The sequence below is a fragment of the Calonectris borealis genome, chromosome 6, assembly GCF_964195595.1.
Source record: "Calonectris borealis chromosome 6, bCalBor7.hap1.2, whole genome shotgun sequence".
NCBI classification, from domain to species: Eukaryota; Metazoa; Chordata; class Aves; order Procellariiformes; family Procellariidae; genus Calonectris; species Calonectris borealis.
In genome coordinates, this window is record NC_134317.1 from 41,571,596 (window position 1) to 41,592,807 (window position 21,212).

General features: G+C 48.7%; 1 protein-coding gene across 1 annotated transcript in view; it reads left to right on the plus strand.

Moving 5' to 3' along the window:
* Positions 1-21,212, plus strand: part of COL6A3 (collagen type VI alpha 3 chain) — a 62,794-nt gene that overhangs the window by 37,657 nt on the left and 3,925 nt on the right. The window contains exons 17-43 of the mRNA XM_075153780.1: positions 353-424; positions 1,391-1,417; positions 1,535-1,579; positions 1,678-1,731; positions 1,900-1,962; positions 2,370-2,435; positions 3,110-3,163; positions 3,783-3,818; positions 4,325-4,387; positions 4,691-4,753; positions 5,664-5,726; positions 6,401-6,463; positions 7,215-7,265; positions 7,800-7,835; positions 7,941-8,003; positions 8,151-8,213; positions 8,875-8,907; positions 9,009-9,057; positions 9,327-9,820; positions 10,448-10,547; positions 11,051-11,749; positions 13,057-13,165; positions 13,914-14,194; positions 15,425-15,685; positions 17,454-17,528; positions 19,697-19,876; positions 19,989-20,042. Of these exons, the coding sequence (XP_075009881.1) occupies positions 353-424; positions 1,391-1,417; positions 1,535-1,579; positions 1,678-1,731; positions 1,900-1,962; positions 2,370-2,435; positions 3,110-3,163; positions 3,783-3,818; positions 4,325-4,387; positions 4,691-4,753; positions 5,664-5,726; positions 6,401-6,463; positions 7,215-7,265; positions 7,800-7,835; positions 7,941-8,003; positions 8,151-8,213; positions 8,875-8,907; positions 9,009-9,057; positions 9,327-9,820; positions 10,448-10,547; positions 11,051-11,749; positions 13,057-13,165; positions 13,914-14,194; positions 15,425-15,685; positions 17,454-17,528; positions 19,697-19,876; positions 19,989-20,042 (3,217 nt within the window). The remainder of the gene's footprint in view (positions 1-352; positions 425-1,390; positions 1,418-1,534; positions 1,580-1,677; positions 1,732-1,899; positions 1,963-2,369; positions 2,436-3,109; positions 3,164-3,782; positions 3,819-4,324; positions 4,388-4,690; positions 4,754-5,663; positions 5,727-6,400; positions 6,464-7,214; positions 7,266-7,799; positions 7,836-7,940; positions 8,004-8,150; positions 8,214-8,874; positions 8,908-9,008; positions 9,058-9,326; positions 9,821-10,447; positions 10,548-11,050; positions 11,750-13,056; positions 13,166-13,913; positions 14,195-15,424; positions 15,686-17,453; positions 17,529-19,696; positions 19,877-19,988; positions 20,043-21,212) is intronic.

The window sequence follows — 21,212 nt, forward strand, 5'->3', positions numbered from 1 at the left end:
TCATGTGCGACACACTGTTTTCCTGGGGCTTTAAGGTCAGGATGGGATTAGACATCTATGCAGAGCTCTGAGGGTTTCGTCTTGTCATTTTATTTTTGAAGGAGAGGTTTTGTAAAGCTCTTTCATTGCTGAGAGCTTGGGAAGTGATGAAGACTTGCAGTTGGTCTCTGCATGAGGAAGGTTGTGGGCAGGAGATGGTGGGATGGCCACACATTGACCTTTCAAAACCTGATGCTCCGTTTGCACCTGTGCTTCTAAGCCACCTCCTGCGCTTGCTGACGCATGCAGTTAGCTGAAGAAACGCGCTTAGCTAGCAAACGTTGACCATTGCATTTTCCCCTCCATGCAACAGGGTGAGCGAGGACCACCGGGTGTGAACGGGACGCAGGGTTTCCAGGGATGCCCTGGGCACAGAGGAACCAAGGTACGTGCGCAAGGAGCCTGCACGGAGCAGACCCAGAGCCCAGCTGGTGGGAGTCCACTGAGGGCAACTCGTGCTGCTTTAGGATGTCACGCAACGGCCGCCAAGTCCACTCGAATGGTGGTGTCCACCTGGCCAAGCACCAAGGCTTTCAGCAGGTGTCATGGCTTTAGCGTTGCTATGAAGAGCAAAAGGGCAGCCCAGCGACCCAGGCTCAATCTGCAGACAAGGCTGATTTATTTTCTGCAGTCTGGCTCTAGGGGAAAGATGTAAGAAGAGATGGATTTGTTCTTAACAGCAAGAAATGGCGTGTACGTGTCTTGGCCCGGGGCTGGGTGTGTAGATGGAAATCTGCTGTTGGGGAGGAGGGAGAGAAGTAAGCCATGGCTGCTGCTTTAAAGAGGAACCTTGAGCAAATGGTTCAGGACAGCAGCCACACCACAAGCCAGAAAAGGTGGTGAAACATATAATATCTATGGGAAATATTCAGTGATATTAAGGGGATGTTTCCTACCATTTGCTCTGACCACAGGATCCTCTGGCAGGGAGCAGAGGAGTGCATGAACCAAGCCCATTAGTTGCAGCTGAGATACTGACTTTCTTTAAAAAGCTGTCCAGCCTTGGACAAAGCCACCGAGACTGGATCTGGGTTCATATAAAAACGGGTGCAGGGAGAAAAGAAAGTCAGTGGAGAAAGAGTTGTGGCTAAGAAGTAAACTATTTTATTGGATCAGGTGGCTAAAACCCATGATGCACATATTTCATCTCGGCACGAGTGTTGAGGAGGCAGCTAAAGAAGAAGATTGGCATGAGAGAAATAAGGGGTAGTTGAACCCCGGTGCAGCAAGCCCTGGGGTTGCCCTGGTTCTGGCTCTGGGTCTGCCACCAAGCACAGCTCCCCTTCCCCATCGCTTCCCACAGCGATGAACCGGGCAAAAGTGGAATAACTTCCTCTTCTGATCTCTTTAGGGCTCTCGGGGATTCCCAGGAGAGAAGGTATGGAGTGATTTCCTCACGCCACGGCGGTGAGCGTGAGCGTGTGGACGCATCAGTATCCCCCTCCCCGTTCCCCTTTCCCTCGGTGAGCATTTGCCCCTCGCCTCTCTTCTGCAGGGTGAACTGGGAGAAATGGGTCTGGATGGCATTGATGGAGAAGAGGTCAGTCATTTTAATCGCTTTTCTCTTTATAACAAGATGTTTCAGTGGCGGGGTCCCAAAAGCGGCAAATATTCTTATAAAATATTTTTCTTTTGTAGGGAGACAAGGGTTTGCCAGGCTCCTCGGGAGACAAGGGATACTCCGGCAGGAGGGTAGGCTTTTATCAGGTTTACGACGGGGCTAAATGATGGTGAAAAGGTGGATTTGAACCAGGGGAGGGTGGAAAGCCCTCACGCTCCCCTCGGGGAGAGGTGCGCAGCAGCAGAGATGCTTTCGGCAGGCAAGGGCTGCTCTCGCTAACTCCCCGTCTCTTCTCGCAGGGTGATAAGGGAGTTAAAGGCGAACGAGGAGAACGAGGTGACCGTGGGCTTCGCGGAGACCCGGTAAATATTGCTAAGGCATCTTCTTGATTTTCCACCCACTTTCCACCAGTCCTGGGGGTCATCAGCAAGCATGCGCTCAGGCTTATTAAATGCCGCTTGACAGTGGCAGGTCCAGCGACAGAGCAAGGACTGGGAGATGACATGTGGGTAACACATGCCTTTTGATACCTGTCAATCACTGTTTCATTATATTAAAATTCCCCTTCCTCCTCTTCTTCAATATGATTATTTCTCAGTTTGAAAAGCTGTGTCTGTCTGAAAACACCAATAATACTTCATCTAATTCAATCAAAAAAGAAAAAAAAAGAAAAGAAATGTTGGTTCTGAGCTATAGCGGAGCAGTTTATGATGTCTGAATTTCATGTCCCACTTAACACAGATGTTTCTCATTGCTCTATTGCTTTCAGGGAGATTCAGGAGCTGATAATACTCAACGGGGATCCAGAGGCCAAAAGGGTGAAATTGGACCAATGGTAAAGTTTCTTTGTTGTCTTTTGTTGTTTTTTAATTTTTACAATAAGATGGGACAGAGAAAGTAAGAAAAAAACGATACTGCCAAAAAGGTGCAAGTTTCTTAAACTCACTGTGCCTTGTCAGATGGAATATTTTTCCACTAGAAAATGTTGTTGGTTTGCAACCAAAACTTTCTCTGGGAAGATGTCAGTTTAGAAGATATTTTGTGTAAAAAGTGCTTTTTTTTTAATTATTATTTTACAATGCCTTTTGGGATCTTGTCACAGAAAACAACTTTGTACTTGGAAATTAACTTCATATGTTCTTGCGAGTCATATATAAAAGCAGAGAACTGTTTAAATGATACCAAATCTGGATGTCCTGATTCACCTGAAAGCTTTGGAAAAAAACCCCACACGCTCCTTGGAAAATTTCAAAACCCATTTGTTTTCGTATCAGCTCAGAATACAAATGCGTCTTAAAATGTCAGAAGGCATTTCCCAAAGAATGGGAATGTCGGCTTGTGCTAGCTCAGAAACTTGATGGAAAGCCCCCGTGAGTTGTTAGAAGGATTTCCACCGATGTGAGAATATCGAGTAACTTGTGCGAGAGCGTGAAATTTTTGAGAATTGAACCTATTTTCCCAATGCCTGTTCGTGTCAGGGCTCTCACGTGAGTTTTGCTTTTCCCTTAGGGAGATCCGGGACCGGAGGGGCTGGATGGCCAAGGCGGTGGAGTCGGGAGGAAGGTGAGCTGCCAGACCCACGGCGGCCGAGCTTAGACTGACAATAACTTCTTCCCTCCTGCCTTCCCATGTATTTTGTTTCACAAGCGTCAGGAGTTCAACCTAAAAAAAATAAAGGAGAAAAAAAAAAAAACCCTCAGAATGAAAATGCCTGCTGGTTTGCATTTAAAAGTCTAATCCTGAATTTATTCCCATGCAAGTAACTCAGTGCCCAAGATCAGTGGAGTTACACCTGCTTTACTGGGGCATCTGCATTTGGCTGCTGGTTTTTAAAAGGCAAAACCCAAACTGGAGCTGGTGCAGCTGGGACGTTCTGGGGGCGCGTTCCCTGCTGCTCCGCGGCCGCCTGCCCCCTGCCCAGGGACTGTGGCACGCTCCTGCACGCGTGAGGAAGCAGCTCGTGTGGTGGAGGGTTGGGGGATGCGAGGAAGGAAAAAACAGGCCAAAGTTCGATTTAAGAGAGCTGGCTGTGTGGATTTCTCTCTCCCTCTCTCCCCAGTAGTTTAAAGTATTCAAACGTAATTTTGGACTAAGAGAGGCGGCGATTCACGGATCTAAAAGCAATAGAGAAACGTGTGCTTACGTACTTGTGTAACAAGTCTCATCGTCTCTTCGTTCGCAGGGTATGACAGGACGAAGGGGACCGATAGGAGTTAAGGTAAGTGGTGATGGGGACAACACCTGGGGCTCCTGCCATGCCACCAGCCAGGCAGCCACAGCACCCAGAGGGATGTGCCAAGAGAAGAGAAATGCAGGCTTTGCTTCTCTGCCTCCTCTCTCCTCCAAATTTCCCTCCTCCTCCTCAGGCTCATCTCCCTGTATGCTCCTTGCTGGACTCGGTGCAAAACCGGCCATCCACGTGCCTGGGGCTGCCCGTCCTCTGCAGCGTTCCCTGGTCAGGTGCTTCATCTCCGCGTGCTGCTGGAGCAGCATAATGGGACCGAAGCATAAAGGAGATTGATGCCCGTTGATTGCAGGAGGCAAATTACCCCACCAGTTCTGTGCTCATTCTCTGCTATGACCATATTCTGCAAAAAAACCCCAAACAACTGTTCTTCCCTGCTCTTTATGCAGCTGTAAATGCCCTGAGATCTCCTTTCCCTCCCCATGGTGTTGACCATGTCCCCCCATGCTAACCTGCGTTGTCCTATTTTGCACTTCAAGGGTACCAAGGGCTCGCTCGGTCAAGCAGGGCCGGCTGGAGAACAAGGCATGAGAGGGCCACAGGTCAGTGAGCTTACAGCAAAGTAAATGTCTTACCTCATGTTGCGTTATTTCATCACAGCCACTTCCTCAAAGAGTCTCAGCAGCGAGGACTGTCGGAATTTGGGTATTTTTGGGTGCACTGTGGCCTGGCTGTCCTGCCCCGGGACATCAAGCCTGCCATTGCATTCACACCACCCAAGGTGTGATGTGTCTGAAAACCATCTCTTGGGAGCTGTAGCATTCGCTTTCCCTTGCGATCTCGTGTAGCGCTGGTGCGTTTCTGCCCATGTGTGTTGACAGAGTCTCTCTTTTCTCCCTGCACAGGGTCCCCCTGGCCAGCTTGGCACGCCAGGCATAAGAGGAGAGCAGGGCGTTCCTGGACCCAGGGTAAGCCCTTCTAACTGCTTCTCAGCCATTGACCCAACTATGATCAGCAAGAACATCTCGCTGAGCCAATAAGATGCAGCTGATGTCTTTCCATTCACCCCCTCCAGGGCTCCAACTCTGTTTCCCTTTATAATTTCTTTACTGAAAGAGTGGTCAGGCCTTGGAACAGGCTGCCCAGGGAAGTGGTTGAGTCACCATCCCTGGAAGTATTTAAAAGATGTGTAGACATGGCGACATGGTTTAGTGGGCATGGTGGTGTTGGGTTGACGGTTGGACTTGATGATCTTAGAGGTCTTTTCCAACCTTAATGACTCTATGATTCTATAACACACTCTTCCAGTATGATTCTCTGCTCAACTTACGCTAAAGATTTCTTGAGCAAGAGTTGCAGAAAAGAAAGGGTTAAAAGCAACCACAAAGGGGTCAGGACTTCAGAGTTTGGCCCACTATTGTTTGCGACCTTAATTAAAGAACATCCCTGTGTGACTGGCAGGGCATCCTCCATGATGTTTCAACCCCTGAAGCCAGAGCATAACCACCTCACTGCGGGCTGAGGGCACCCCCGATGCATTTATTTCTCCCTCCTGCTGCATAGCCCAGCAAGACTCGTGGCCATAAAGCCAGACACATCTTGCATTTCCCCATCCTGAGCAGGACTTTGCCCCTCCTGCTTACACCTTTCCCAGGGCGGGTCTCTAGGGACAATATAAGTTGCTGCTGACATTTACATTGAACTGACCTGGTCCTTCGGATCTTCCCAACCATGAATTAGACTTCGGAATTTCCTAAGGTGCTTTGAGAGGCACCCTAGTAGTTAATACATGATTTCTATGGTCACCCAATCCCCTAGTTTCTGGCACCCAGTTTTCTTGACATGTTGCCAACATGCCTCTCCCTGTTGCCGTTCCAGGCCGGTGGTGGACCAACAGGAACCCCAGGAGAGCGGGGCAGGATCGGTCCCCTGGGACGAAAGGTATGTCTTCATGAGCATTGGGCATCAGCAACTAAAACAGCAATGAAAAGCTTCTGGATAGGAGTGAGCTTAAAAAAATACTTGAGATGAACCTCTTGGAGCAAAATTAGCTCATTTTCACTAGCTTGCACAGTGTGGAGTAGAGCAAGGTCTGTGCTCTGGTTGTTTCATTAGGCTCCCGTTTCATTGAACAAAGAGGCAAAAGTAATTGAGTAACTGAGATTCCCAAGTAATTTTCCAGGGCAGATTCTCAGCTGATGCCCAGATGGGAAGGTGGTTGTGCTGGATCTCTCCAAACCCTCCGTATGGTTTAATCCCTCCAGATTCACACACACTGGTTCATTTCCGTGGCTGCTCCACTGTCCGTTTGCGCTGGAAAAACCTCCAGAGCTTGGGAGCTTTTATTTTTGCAGCATTTATAAAAAGCAAACACCATCCTGTGGTGGGAGCTGGCTGGTCCCCAGTTCAGCTCAGCTTTCCTGAAATCACTACAGGTCCCACTAAAGAGCAAGCATTTTGTAGCATTGTTGGCCGTCTAGGTCCACTCATGACTTTCTGCTGCAAGGACCACTGCAGACTGGTCTATGTAAAGAAACCAGTGCTGATGGGAGTGGGAAAGGTTCAGAGTTGCCTGGAACTTCAGCACATGCTTTAACAGATGCTCCTGTTTTCAGGGTGAGCCTGGAAACCCCGGACCCAAAGGGCCAAATGGACAGCAGGGCCCACGAGGAGAGATGGTAAGCGTGGCCGTGCACTCACACCTTTAAGGATGCTGGGCTGAACCTGCTCCTGTAGCAAATGGGCCACGGTCCTTCGCAGCAGAGGGTTTAGCTCCCCTAGGGACTTTGCATCCTCCATAGTACAATATGAGAGAGGGAAATCAGCTTTATGTCTTCAGCTGGCATGGTAGTTGGTAATGGTAGTCCCTTCGAGGAGGTGAATTATGTTCACTTGAAAAGTGACTTTTTAACATCTCGGAGGTCAGTCAGCAGGGCAGAGGCTGTCCAGAGTTGCTTGGCCTCGTCCTGGCTCATTGCATGAGGCATTGGGTAGACACCCTGAGCTGACCCCGTGTGCTAGTCTTAAGTAACCTATAAAAAGGACATACGGACTAAGTGAGCGCTTTCATTAGTCCGTATAATGAGGAGCCAACTGAGGAAGAAATGGTTTGTACAAAGCAAGGGAGGACAAGCTTGGATCAGACAGAGCTGTAAGTACAGCCCTAGCATTGACTGACCTCCTAATCTGCTCCCCATTGCTGGCTTCCACCTGGGTTTTACACATTATATTTGTATACTAAGCAGGTTTTAATTCAGATTTGTAGTTTTGGCACCACCTTTTTGTGCTTTTTTTTCTTGCAATAATTTCATCTATAGAAGGACTTCCCAAAGGCCTGCGGCATCTGTGGGTTCTTTCTATCGATGCCGCTGGATCTGTGAGCTATTCACATATGACTGCATATTAATGACTTTGGCTTTCCAATTTTAGGGTGATGATGGACGAGATGGAATTGGTGGCCCAGGTCCTAAAGGCAGGAAGGTAGGTGGATGCTCAGCATGGCCATCTCCCAACATGAGTTACCAAGGACAAGAAAGTAGCCAAGGTCTCCAGTGCAGATGGGCAAGGGCAGAGCCTAGGTGAAGTCAGATACACAAACATTAGCCCTATGTGTACCCTGGTGAGAAAATCAGGCAAGACTCTTCGAACCTTTCCCCTCTGCCTTTGTCTTGGTTTTGTCTCCGTAAATCAGCTTCTCCAAGGAGGAAGCATAATGGTTTTGTACCTTTTAGCCACAGAGCCCCATGAATGTCTGTGGGACTTCTTTGAAAACAACGCGCCAGCATCTCTGACAGCTCCTCTACAGTTGAAACTAGCCTTAGAGGAGCAACCAGACCTTAAAAAGAGCGGCTATTTGCTTTTCATTAATCATATGAGGAACAAAACTGCAAAATGAATTTGCAGTCTCTCTCTCTTTTCCCTCCATCATTTAATTCCTTCAGTTGTTACAGATCTGCCTGCAGAATCAGATTCATTTTCTAAAACATATTCAAATAAACCTTTATGTTGTTTCAGGGAGAACGCGGCTTCGTAGGCTACGCAGGGCCCAAGGTACGGTGCAGCCCGTGAGCTATGCATTAATTTTCCAAGCAATGTGGCCGTTACCTATGGTCCTGTGCAGATTTAGAGCAACCGTCTGTGTTTTTCCCCAACCAGGGTGGACCTGGTGACCGCGGTGTTGCTGGAGGCCCTGGCCCTAAAGGAAACAGAGGCCGCAGAGTAAGTTGGACCATGATACAATTTTTCCCTTCTGCATGAACGGGCCTGAAAGATGTACACATCTTTTCCCCAAGTGTTGACCCATGCTACTGGGAGTCCTTCTGCGGATGTTCATGGAGAGGACTTCTCTGCTTTCTCTCTCTCTAGGGAAATGCCGGAGATTCTGGGACACCCGGTCAGAAAGGAGAGGTTGGATACCCTGGACCATCTGTAAGTGGTCATTGCATTGCTGATGGGGCCTCTGGCTTCCCCCCTGGAGACACTCCTGATTGCTTCTCTGAGAAAAGTAGTGGTCCCTATTGGTGCCAGGCGTTGAAAAATATGCCCATCACCATCTCCTGCTAATTTCAAGCTGGGCAAATTCCTGTTTATTTGTCTTAGATCTGTCTCTATAAATTCCTGACTAGCTTTTATCATTGATATCATTCACCCGTGCTCAAACTGCAATGCACAGCAGAAGGAAAAAAGTCGAGAGACAGGCTCTTACCAGGCACTAGGATTTCCCCATGGCAATATGCCACTTAAAACTCCTTCTAGGAAGTTCTCAGCTCTTTATCATTTATCACCCCACAGAGGATATGGTCCATGACCAAATCTGACTGGCACAGAGCACCCTAGAAAGACCAAGGTGACGTGGCTTGCTTTGCACATGAACCTAGAGCACTGTAAATGTCCCTTTTGGGTTTGGCCTCAGCTAGGTTTACTCCTCACAGGGCAAAACGTTTCCTTCTTTTGCTGGAAACACAACTGAAAACAGGCAGGTTTCCCTTTGGCTTCTGCATGACCCGTGGTTAAACAATTATTCCATCTGGGTTCATGGGGCACCCTGAAAATACACATTGCATTCAATTTTACTTTATTTTTTAAACAGGGACTTAAAGGTGATAAAGGAGAATCCCGAGATGTAAGTGTGGCGTCATTTATCTCTTGTTTTGAAATACTCTTTTGTTGGCTGTGTCACATATCTCTTTTTTGCCCTTTCTCCCTTCGTTTTATTTTCTAAAGCAATGTGCGCTTGTGCGGAACATCAAAGACAAATGCCGTGAGTACATCAGTGCTTTGGTAATTCCCCGTCTCTACCCTTGTATGCCCATCATGTTACACGAATGGCACTGACCAAACTCCTTTTTTTCCCCATCTTTTCCACAGCTTGCTGCTATGGTAAGTCACCTTCAGTCCTTTAAAGCCCAGTGTGACCGTGTGCCAGAATTGTTTCTCTCCCCACGTATGCGGTATGAATGATTTACCCCTGCCGAGGACGTGGTCCTTGCACTCTGACAATTATTTGGGGCACTGTTTGTTCCCAATGCACGTTTCTGGCAGGTCCCAAGGAGTGCCCAGTCTTCCCAACCGAGCTGGCCTTCGCTATCGACACCTCCTCGGGTGTCGTGAGGGATGTTTTCAACAGGATGAAACAAACCGTGCTCAGAGTGGTCAACAACTTAACCATCGCTGAGAGCAACTGTCCTCGGGGTGCCCGGGTGGCTCTGGTCACCTACAACAATGAGGTCACCACAGAGATCCGCTTTGCTGATGCCAGGAAGAAATCGAGCCTCCTCCAGCAGATCCAAAACTTCCAGGCGACCCTGACCACGAAGCCACGCAGCCTGGAGACCGCCATGTCCTTCGTGGCCAGGAATACCTTCAAGCGTGCCCGAAGCGGCTTCCTTATGAGGAAGGTGGCTGTCTTTTTCAGCAACGGGGACACAAGAGCCTCCCCGCAGCTCAACGACGCCGTGCTGAAACTCTACGATGCCGGCGTCATGCCCGTGTTCCTCACCAGCAGGCAGGACCCGGTTCTCACCAGAGCTCTGGAGGTTGGGGTCATTCACCCTTTCTTTCATTTTCTGCTTATGACCTCAGTTTGGTTTGCTGGGGAGATTGATGGTGTTTGCTCCTACAGGCAGTGGTCGGCTTCCACAGGCCTTTCAAGTGCTTAGTGCTGAGAACTCATCCAGCATGTCTATTAGGAGAGAAATCCAAAACACGGCGCATGCTGTGAAATGCTAGTGAGGTTATGATTTGTTTCCCAGACCATGCCCCAGGGCGCCAGGTGTGGTATGAAATGGTATGAAACAGAAGAAAAGACGGTCCCCATAGTGAGAAAGGTCTGACAGAAAGGCAAAGGGTGGGAAGGTGGAGGTACAGTAGCTTTGTTGGCAGAGGGAGAGTGGACGTACAGAGATTTAAAGCAACAAAATAGCCCCAGACAAGCACACTGAGCGCTGGTTCAAGTGCTTGACCCTTTTCTTGGAGTTTATGTCTCTAAACTAGTCCCGCTCGCTGATTTTGGGGGCATTAGGCTCCTCCAAATGGGATCCACCAAAAGCAGCACACTGAGTAGAGTATCTCTTAGAGCTGTGGATTGCCCTCCCCTGCTTTGAGCTGAAAACAACAGAAGGCAGCGTTACTAACACCATGTTTTTCTGTTTGCATCTAACCAGATCAACAACACAGCGGTTGGACATGCAATTGTTCTTCCAACCAGCGGCAGTCAGCTGAATGAAACTATCCAGAGGCTCTTGACTTGTCACATTTGTCTCGGTAAAGCATCCAATTTCTCCTCTAGACAGTGCCAAATCCTTCTGGTCGCGCAGCAGTCGGTTGTCAGTGGTGCAGAAGGGAAGCCCAGTTGGGAGTCAGCCCTTTTGCTGCTGAAGACGAGGGATTCGTATTCTTAGGTTGAGCAGAAAACATTGGCGTTGTGAATGAGGCTTTCTGGGTGTTCTCCACTTTGTAAAGAGAAGCTCCTTTTTTGGCTGGTTCCCACTTTTACAGCCCAAATACCGATAGCTAAACGCTCTAAAATATGGCCTTCTGCCATTTATGACAGAGCGCTTCAGGGATCCCTTTGGACAAAGGAGCGCATGAAAATACTAAATGCATAACTAAATGTGTTTCGGGATGAAATTACTTTGGTATCAAGCAATGGACCAGTGAATGTCCATGGCTTGATAGTATTTCATATGACACAAGAAATTTTTACAATGACGAGGGAGGGTCATCTTCAGTTCCTCCAGGTGAAACGTACTGTATTTCTTCCCTAGATGTGTGTGACCCAGATCCCGTCTGTGGTTTTGGTAGTCAGAGACCTGCATTCAGAGACAGAAGGGCAGCCCCAACAGATGTAGACACCGACGTAGCCTTCATCATGGATAGCTCAGAGTCCACCACTCCTCTGCAGTTCAACGAGATGAAGAAGTACATTTCCTACCTCATAAGTAACCTGGAAATCAGCTCTGAGCCAAAAGTATCTCAGCACCACGCAAGAGTGGCAGTTCTCCAGCAAGCTCCTTATGAGTATGAAACCAACTCAAGCTTCCCACCAGTAAAAACTGAGTTTTCACTAACTGATTATGGATCCAAAGAGAAGATCATTAATTACCTTCACAACCAAATGACCCAGCTCCATGGCACGAGGGCTATAGGAAGTGCAATTGAACACACAATGGCTCATATTTTTGAAAGTGCACCAAACCCTCGGGATCTAAAAGTCATAGTTCTGATGATGACCGGAAAAGTGAATAAACAAGAACTTGAGCACCTGCAGAAGGTTGTTATTGACGCAAAATGCAAAGGGTACTTCTTTGTTGTCTTGGGCATTGGCAGGAAGGTGAATACCAAGAATATCTATAGCCTAGCTAGCGAGCCAAACGACGTGTTCTTCAAATTGGTCGATAAACCAGGAGAGCTTCATGAAGAGCCCTTACTACGCTTTGGGAGACTGCTGCCATCTTTTATCAGAAGTAAGTATAACATCCTGCAGCCAAAGTATTATGGAAGGGGCAACGTGTGACCTCAGAGGGGTTAATCTGCCAGGTTTGGTTTACCTGCCTGTTGGTTGGGTGGGCTCTAGCCTGGCTACCTCTTTGGGCAGTGGGGCCCGCTGAAGTTAGTCTCTTTTTATAGTTATATAATTATATAGTAATTATAATATAATAATAACTAATATATTATTATATTATAGTTCTGTACTGTTTGGTCTGTTTGTTGCCGCTCATAGGTCTACCTAGTTGAATATGTCTGGTTTTTGTTCACTTTGGCCTCCCCATCCCATCCCATGCAGTCTATTGGTCCACCAACTAGAGTTTGCGCTTCTGTCTGATTTGACTTGGTCTCCATGGGCTCACCTGTGGGATCTGACCTAATCCTTCCTGGCTCGCCGGTCACATCTGCAACATGTCCCATAGGGTCTGGTTCTGCTGGGAGCCTTGGCCCTCTGCAGCCCAGCAGCCTGCTAGCACTCCCCCCGAGCTCCCTGACCACCCAAATCTTTCTTCCCAACTTCAGCATAAACGTCACCTCTAGCAGGCGTTTCGACGGCTCAGGCTGAGATCTGGAGCTGCTGTATGCACATTTAAGGACCAGATGAATGGGATTCTTTGCTCAGGGATAAATAATGCTGCTGTGTTTGGGATGTGCACATTGTGCCTTGAAAATTTGCACCTCAGCTTAGCTAGAGACCCCCGGCTGGATCTCCAGCTAGAGCCAGCTGCCAGAGACCCTGAACAGACCTGGCCAGCAAGGACAAGAAATGGACCTTTTCTAGGAAAGCTAGTTTTATCAAAAAAGTCCTGAAAATCAGTCTACTGGGCTAATAAACCACCAATTCAGGAATGTCTTGCACTAAATAGGGAGCAAACATGAGCACATCTTTCCCTGGAAATAAATGTTTAGGTTTTCTCAGTTTGCTTTTTCCATTTACCGCTTACAGGGGTCCTGGAAACTTCTAACTTTTGAAAAAATATTAACTGTGTGGTTGGAAGTGCCTTGTTATAAGAAAACTGTTTACATGTGACAGACCAAGACACACAGCCCTCTGGTACCTTGTAGTTACTGCTCTCATGTTTGTAAATTGGAATAACAAACCTCCCAGCCCAGGATGCTGCAGTAACCGCACCAAATATTCGAGATATTCCATAGCTTTTATCAGAGCAAGCAAGAAGAGAAGAGGTTTTTTTTTAAATCAAGAAGAAATATATGTAATGTGTTGTTGGTAGGTAACCACCACCCTCAACACCAGTGTTTAATGCCAGGCTCTCTCTGTCTTTAGGCGACTTTGCTTTCTACCTGTCTCCAGAGATAAGAAAACAGTGTGAGTGGTTCCAGAGTGATCAGAAAGCCAAGAGCCAGAGCCCCGGGCACGCCGGGCACAAAGCAGTGTAAGTAGTGGTTTGTCTGCCAGAGAATGAGCTTTGCTAACAGCTTGTCTGGGGGAGAAGCCTTCACTTCCCCGTCCCTGTTTGGAAAAAGAAAGAAAAAGCAACTTCAATGCTAACAATCAGGATTATCAGCATTTTACTAGTTCCTTTAGTGCTGTGTCAAAAAAGCAATGATATATCTACTAGAGGAAGTTAGACAAGTACACATATAATTTTAAATTTGGGTTAAATTTCATATTTATATATGTATAAAGGATATGAAGGAGGTATATGCCACTTCCATCATGCAGGTCAGGAATTCCACAAATTACTATTAATTTGGGGTTTTCCACTCAATGAACTATTTTCAGAGGCTGAGCTGCCCTGGACTATCTGATATTCAGGACCCATCATATCCTAATATTTTCTGAATAGAAGTGAAAGCTTGTGTCACCAAGACTCACTCATCGCTGGTACAGAGCTGTCCTGGCTTTAGAAGGTCGAGCCCCTTGAAGTCAGGCAGATCTGCCTACTGAATTCACTCTTATGTGTGTAAAGTTGATGTATAGACAGACTTGCGCCCCGAGCGTTAGGCAGTGCTCTGCAGCACTTTTCACTGCTTGGCCGTGGGCATATCTAAAGCTGACAAAGACTATTGACCTCGGGGGGGTTCTTGCCAATGGTTTCTATGTCAACTCCCCTCCACTTCCAAAATTCTGCTTATAAGGGGGGAAAAAAAAGACGTATCAGCTGCTTTTGCTTTTGACAGGTACGTGGCACCCAACGTGACCATAAGCCGGACCCTCAGTGCCAGCACCACGGTCGGTGCGAGCATCAAGCCTGTTGCGAGCACCAACACCCGTGCCAGAACCACCACTGCCAGCACCACGGCCCGGACCAGAGCCACCGACCAGACCACAACCAGCACCGTGGTCCAGGTGAACGCCACCGCGCAGGGCGCAGCAAGCACCGCCGCCCACACCAAAGCCACCGGCCGCACCACCTCGAGCACCACGGCCGCCGCGGCAGGCGGCAGGAGAAGACAAGGCGGTACGTGAAAGGCTCTCCCCACGCGAGCAGTGCCTCTCGCTTGTCTGTACAAGGGTTGTGGCTTTTCTTCCTCCCTGAGAGGATTATTCCTATGGGAAATGTCACTAAGAGGCCAAATTTCGTGCTTGCAGAAACAAGTTTTTAGGTGCAAAACTGGAAATCTGCACTGGGGGGTTAAGGCTTTGTCAACTTGGGTTGAGAATTTTTTGCAAAACCGGGTGGGGGACAGGCTGCCTCTGGGCAAAACACAAGCAGGACATCTAACTATGGGACAATCCATCATCCGCTGCCTAGCTGAGTAGTACAGCGACAGAGGACTTCTCTTTCTTGTATGGCCCGTTTGCTTTCTATGTTTTCCTTGTAGCATTACCCTAATTGTAGCTAATATAGTTAGTTCAGTTGGTTCATCACTGAATGAGTGCGGAGACCTATCTGGGAACGCTAAAGCTCTTTCATGTGAGCACAGTTCATGTGAAGGAGTCTTCCCATGTGCTTTTGCAAGGGGGTGCAGGCAGCTCTGCACTAGCTGAACAAGTAACAAAGAACATGTGTCAAAGCACAGGGATGCTTAACTAGTTAATGAATGCATGTCCCCATGTAAATAATAACTAGAAAGCAATAAATAAAAGCAATCGGCTTTTGCAAGGTTAATGCTTTCATCAGCTTGTGGGGAACAAACATTTCTGGGTGTTTCTTGCTCCACCGTTGCTTGCAAGCAGCATTTATAAAGGTCTCGTCCAATACTCTGCCATAGCAGGAAGACCTTTCCATAATAGCTTCTTTGACCTGTGTAAGGTTATGTCCGATCTTAAGCAGGTGTTGCTTGAAGATCTTCAGCAGTTCAGTGAATCCATTGCACCCTAGAGAAGGATCTGACTGGACACGTTTACAGTTGTTGGGAAAGTTGTGCTGGGAATCACAATTCAGGCTGTGTAAATCTCGTAAAAAAAAAAAAATATTTGCTTTGATTTGCTAGATTGCAGCAGATTATTAAAAAATAAATAAACCACTTGGTAAATCATCTAGGCTATGAAAAAAAAAGCCTCCCTGCAGTGTGCTGGGTTGGGCATCTGAGATAGCAGAGTCACAGCCTGGTTTGCACATGCCACGACTGGCTGCAGACAAATCTATTTGCTGTGACCTGGGAAGGAGATCCTGCAGCACTGAGACACTTCTGCCTTGAGAGTTTTCTCTTCAAGTCCTTGCTTCTTCTGCTATTTTGCATTGCAGCAAAGACCCACGACATCCAGATCACAGATGTCACCGAGAACAGTGCCAGGCTGCGCTGGGCCAGCCCCGAGACACACAACGCCTACGCTTTTGATATCACCATCACCTTAGCGCATGACCACTCTCTCGTCCAGAAGCAAAACCTGACCGGCACTGAGCACGTCATCCGAGGACTCAGAAGCGGACAGAAATATCTTGTCGTCATTACCGGCTACCAGAAATCCCAACCCAAAGTAACCTACACAGGGACATTCAGCACAAGTAAGTACCTCTTGAGGAAAACACGCAAACGTATTTTTTCATAAAATGGACACAAAAAATGGAAAAAAAACCATGTAAGGGAGAGGGAATCAGTTGGTACCGATGATCCTGGCCCTGGCGATGCTCAGTTGTGTCACTGCGTGCCTGGCATCCTCCGGACCAGCAGCAGGACCCGGTTATGAAATGCTGCAAATGTGTTTCTTTGGCCGATGCAAGTTGTCACTTCACTGGTGTTAAATCGACACAGATTGTGGGAGAATGAAAGCCAGTCCCAGAGCAGGGTTTGTCCTATTGTACGTGCAGGAGGCTTTGCACAATGGGTCTTGGTGTGGTTCAGCCGGCATTGCTGTAATTAATAATAAGAGTCAAACTGGGTTAACACAGAATAAATTCAGTCCAGCCTGATTGCAAAATAAGCAAGAAAAGCTTCTTGCCCGATCGCCATTTCCATAGCCACCTATCTGCTTCGCGTACTATATTGTCCAAAAAAAACCCACAAAGAAGAGATTACACGGAGGGTTTAGGCCTTTGCGGATCCAAGCTCCATGTGTAGAGATCACACATAAACCTCACCAAACCCTTCGGCATGGCCAAAAGTTGCTACCTAAGACACAGCCAATTTTTTTTTAATATAGTTTGGCGTAGAGGTGACTTGGCTTGGTGGTGTGGAGAAGTTTGCGCTGGTCCTGCCAGTGTTGCATCCAGCTTCTTCTGGCACTTCAGAGCCAATTTCAGTGCCCAAGGAGAGCCTTTCCATTGGCTTCAGTGGGTTTGGATCAGGTCTGAAGTCTTTTACCTTCGCAAGCAATAAATGTGCCCACAAAAATGTTGAGAAAAGACATCAGTGTGTAGAAGTAACATTCGCATGTGCCGAGTTGGAGCTCTCGATGCCCAGGGAAGCTGCATTTCCCATACAGTAAATCTCAAACAGGAACAAACTGGGCAGGCAGCGGTGATGCCACCTGTGCCACAAGCTGTGACCGGTACGTGGGTGTTCCCTTTCCCACACCCATACCCTCCACCAGAGGAAAGCCAATCCAACCCTTCCTGTAGCTGCAGCCCCCTCCTGCCCTCCAGCCCCATGGAAAATGAACCACAGGTTGCCCTGGAAAGGAGCGTGATGCAATGTGTACCACGTTCTCCTTTCCACCACAAGGGATTTCTTCCCCTGGTGAGAGCCCTCAACAAGAGTTGAGGGTTCCTAGAGAGATGTGAGGCTGTGATGGGACGAGTGTGGTCAAGGAGAGGCGTGCAATGCATGGACAATCCTTGAGGGCTGCAGGGGAACAAAAGAAGGTCCATTATGGACTATTTGCTCCCCTGGAGGATGCCTTTTTTCCCTCTCTAAGGCCAGAGGAGCAAAGCTAAAGTGGCCGCAGAGAGGCCACATCTGCACCTCCAGACCCCTCCAGTTGCATGCTGTGGGGTGAGCAGGGACCATCCAAAGCAAAGTCCCACCCTGGGGATGCTCCTTCACAGTCACCCCTGAGGATGAGCGCGACCGTGCAGCAGAGCCGCCGGCTGGGAAGAGCAAGGAGAACCCGTCCCGGCGTGGCTGGGAGGTTGTGGATTACTCATCCCGTCAGCTGCCTCCAATAAACATTTCTGAAATGTATGTGCTAGGGTAAACAGATCCAGACCCGACTCCTGCGACTTGTGTGCGTCCCCCGTGCTGGAGCTGGGGCCAGTGAGTTTGTTTATGGCTGTGCCGAGGGCGCTGCGGCAGATCCCCTTCCCCTTGGCTGACCCCGCTGCTTCTTCCCCCCAGAGACCCCGGCGCAGCCCAAGATGTCCCTGGCCAACATGATGCTCAACACCGAGCCGCTGGAAGGGCCTGAAGGTGGTGAGTATGGGCGACGGTGGGAGTGCTGGGCTGGGGGGCTCTGCCAGGACCCTCACCGAGAGCCTGGCCATTTGCACTGCTCTTCCCCTTGCCTGCTCCCAAACCCGGCCCTTCTCAGAGCCCCGCTAGGACCAAAGGATCTGCAAGTCCTTTGCTTTGCAGAGCCAGCAGATTATGAGCTAGATGACAGCCTTGTCCATGCAGACCTGAGCCCTGTATTGGGGTCTCTGCCCCACGCTGGATCCAGAGCCCCCTGAAGTCACTGTGATCTTCATGGGGGACTCAAACCAGGTCCTGTTTCCACCGCAAGGATGGGCGATGAGCCAGGACCCAAGCGCTGGCTGCTCTCCAGGGACAGGCTGTGCCCCACGGCCTCTCCGGCACACGTAGATGCAGGCGTGGATGCAGAACATCGCCTGATGCTTGTTCACACTCTCGCTCCCCCTTTGGGGCAAAGAATAGGTCTTGGCTCCTTGGTTTAACACACAGCTCTCAACAAGGGCTTGACCAACAGCCAGGGATTGCAGGGGAGTTAGTGTCAAACATTTGCATAAATTTGGCTAATTGGTAGCCTCCCTCCAGTTTCACCCATCTGCCTATCTCTGCCACCAGTGGTGTGTGTAGTAAACTGCTAAAGGAGCAAGCTGTCAGCTCCTACTCTGTTGTTAATCCCGTTAACCTGTGTTAATAACCCATAATCACTGTAGCTGTTCATACGTCATCTCGTTGCTTTTGTTGACATCAAGCTCATTATATCGGTGCTATTACACTCAGTCAATACCGTAAGTGCCAGGCTGCAACCCTTCCTCCAAGGGTCTGGAAGGGCTCTCAGCCTTCGTAAAGCAGCACAGTCCTGTCGCAGGCACCAACTACGGATCTGGCATCCAAAACTCATCCCTGAATCATCACACTCATGTTTTTCTTTAAGCATTTTGCTTGCACTGTGGCTCATTTTCTTCCGGAGGTGATTTGAGAAGCATGGGGAGATGCTGCTGCTCAGTGCGTTCAGCCAACAAGAGTTGCAAAGCTGCTGTTGGGGTCTGGCTGCTCGCGTTGAAAGGGATGAGCATGGACCTCATGCCTGGTGGTACCTGGCTGGTGGTACCACCGGAGCTTGCTGCAGCGGAGGGCTTGTGCCAGGCAGGGACCAGTTCATTTCTGCCTTGCTGCATGTCCCACCATCCCACCCTTCCCATGCGTTCCCACTCATGTGATCCCTCTCCCTGGCACTGCCATCCCCTCTGAAGTCTTCACCTGGCTTGTCCCCACCAGGTGACACGCAACCCCGTGGCTTTGTTTAACCCCTTGTGTGCCAGCCCTTTGGAAACAAGGTGTGTAGGCTTCTATAGGTCTGCCCGAAGGAAAATTGGATGCGCTGTGTGCTCACTCTGCGCTTCAACGCAGACCTCTCAATCTCAGCTCCTCTTGTTGACCCACTTGCAGCAAACGTCTCTGCCCGAGGATTTATGGCAGCCGGCAATTTGGGGGAAACATTCCCCGAGGATGCTAAGCTGAAGTTTTTCAACAGGCTAAAGACGTTAAACAGGGCAGGGGATTTGGGATGGGTTGTTTAGCTGAGTCTTCTCTAGTTCTCTGTGCAACGGGAGAGACCCGTCCATAAATCTTCCGATGGACCTCAGAGGAAGCCCCAAATTCTGCCCTCCTTATATAGGTAAAGCAGCTGCTAGCACGGATGACCTATCTTTGCTAATAAAAACTCTGGGATTTGAACCTAAATTATCATTTCTGGGCAGGAAAGGAACATATGTTTAAATCCTCATCAAGCCTTAAAGTCTACCAGGTGTGGCTTGCCTTTAGAGTCAAAATAAACACACTTAAGGATTAAAAGTTACTGCCAGGACAAATAGCTTTAGAAAATAGATGGGGGGAGTTGCGTGAGGGCCCGATCCTGCGTGCGCCAGCAGGGAGCAAGGGGCTCCCACCACCTTGGTCCAGGGACTTGGGGCTTGGATGCATGACGAGATTAAGAGCGGGGAGAGGCAAGCTGGAGGCTGGGAAAGGTTTGCGTTCAGCAAGAGAAATCGCACGACAAGGAGATGCCACCAGTCCTGTACCGGGCTTTTTTTCTTTTTTCTTTTCAATCTCTTTGCTTTTTCAGCTTTTAACCCTTTCAGAGTCACTTAACCTTTGCACCTTTTGACATGCAGATTGGCCAGACCCTTGCTTGCTGGACTTTGACATGGGTATGCAGTGCAAGGACTATCAGATTGTGTGGTTCTTTGACTACAAAAACAAGATCTGCAGCCAGGGTTGGTATGGTGGCTGCGGTGGTAATGCCAATAGATTTGAGGCCGAAGCTGAGTGCATTAGCAAATGCTTAAAACCATGTAAGTACCACGTGAGGATTAATCCTTTTGTATTTTATCATATTGTCAAATAATGTTTGGATTGGAGAGAAAACAACATTTAAAATCCAAACCCACGCGCTTTTTCCTCCAGCAGCAGCTGAGAAAGCCATGCAGCAGCCACCCCTTGAGAAAAGATTATCGTCAGGTAACACCCCAAAAAATAATAATAATCACAAACCAAAGCAAATCCATTATTTCACCTTGACCATTTCATAGCATGCATCCAAGCTTGTTCAGTACAAGATCACCAGTAGTATAGACTTGGTTTTCATTTGCTCCTTGACATGACCATGCCCTCCCATCTGCTTTGCATGAGCAAGTCACCTTGCATGCCTGTTGTCACCCCAGGACATGTGTTTGCACGACCTGCGTGCAAACCACAGCTATATGGCGAAACCACGGGCTGGATTTCGTGAGAAGCGTGGAGTTGCTGAACTGGAGCGTGGCACGGTCCCAAAGCGGTTTCTATTATCGCTGGATGATTAACCAATGCCACCACCCAGCGGTGTGCCTTTGCTGAGATGTAAAGAATTGCCAAACGTTTCACTGCCTGTAACCAAAACACTCGATGGAAAATTGCTCCCCGGGGCTTGGGTCTTGCGTGCAGATGTTTTCCTTTTGCACCAAAAGACAAAAATCAAAGTTGAGGGAGGAGCCCGCAGGAAAATGGCAATGACCACCTCCTTTCCTCAAGTTGTTTCTGAGATTAAGGGGTTGTGTTTGCAAACCTCTTCAAGACCTGGGAAGGAGGTAGGACTTGCAATCACCCGTGTTGGTTCAGCAAGGGGTTGGGATGGGAACCCGACCCCAGCAAAGCCTTGCTGTCATAGCAGCTTCCCCCTTCTAGTGGTGTTTCAGGGCCCTTTGCAGAGATGGGAGGGAAACCTAGGAGTGAAGCAAGCTCTGGTACCTAATGGAAGGGCTTTAATCCTCATAGGGTTTGAAAAGGCAAATTAAGGACCCCTCCCACCCATTTGATTTTCTTAGGTGTATTTTAGGCTCCTTAAATCAGTCTTGGGAATTTTTGTCACTGGCAGCGGTGCAGCCCGAGTCCAGCTGTGGGTGCTCCTGCAGAAACATGCGGGCAAGCGAGGAGGAGGCCACCACCAGCCGTGGAGGTGCCTGGGGTGGCAGCTGCTTGCAAAAAGAGATTGCAAGGTGCTTCTGGGCTGCAAACGGGCATCATGGACAAAGACCCATGGGTTGCAGTTCGAGGACTTTTCAGCCAGAGGAAGCAGCGTGTGACTTGTGCAGAAACCTGTAGCTTCCATTTAGAGCAGGATTTCACCCTCACAGAGCAGGGAAGCCTCCCTGA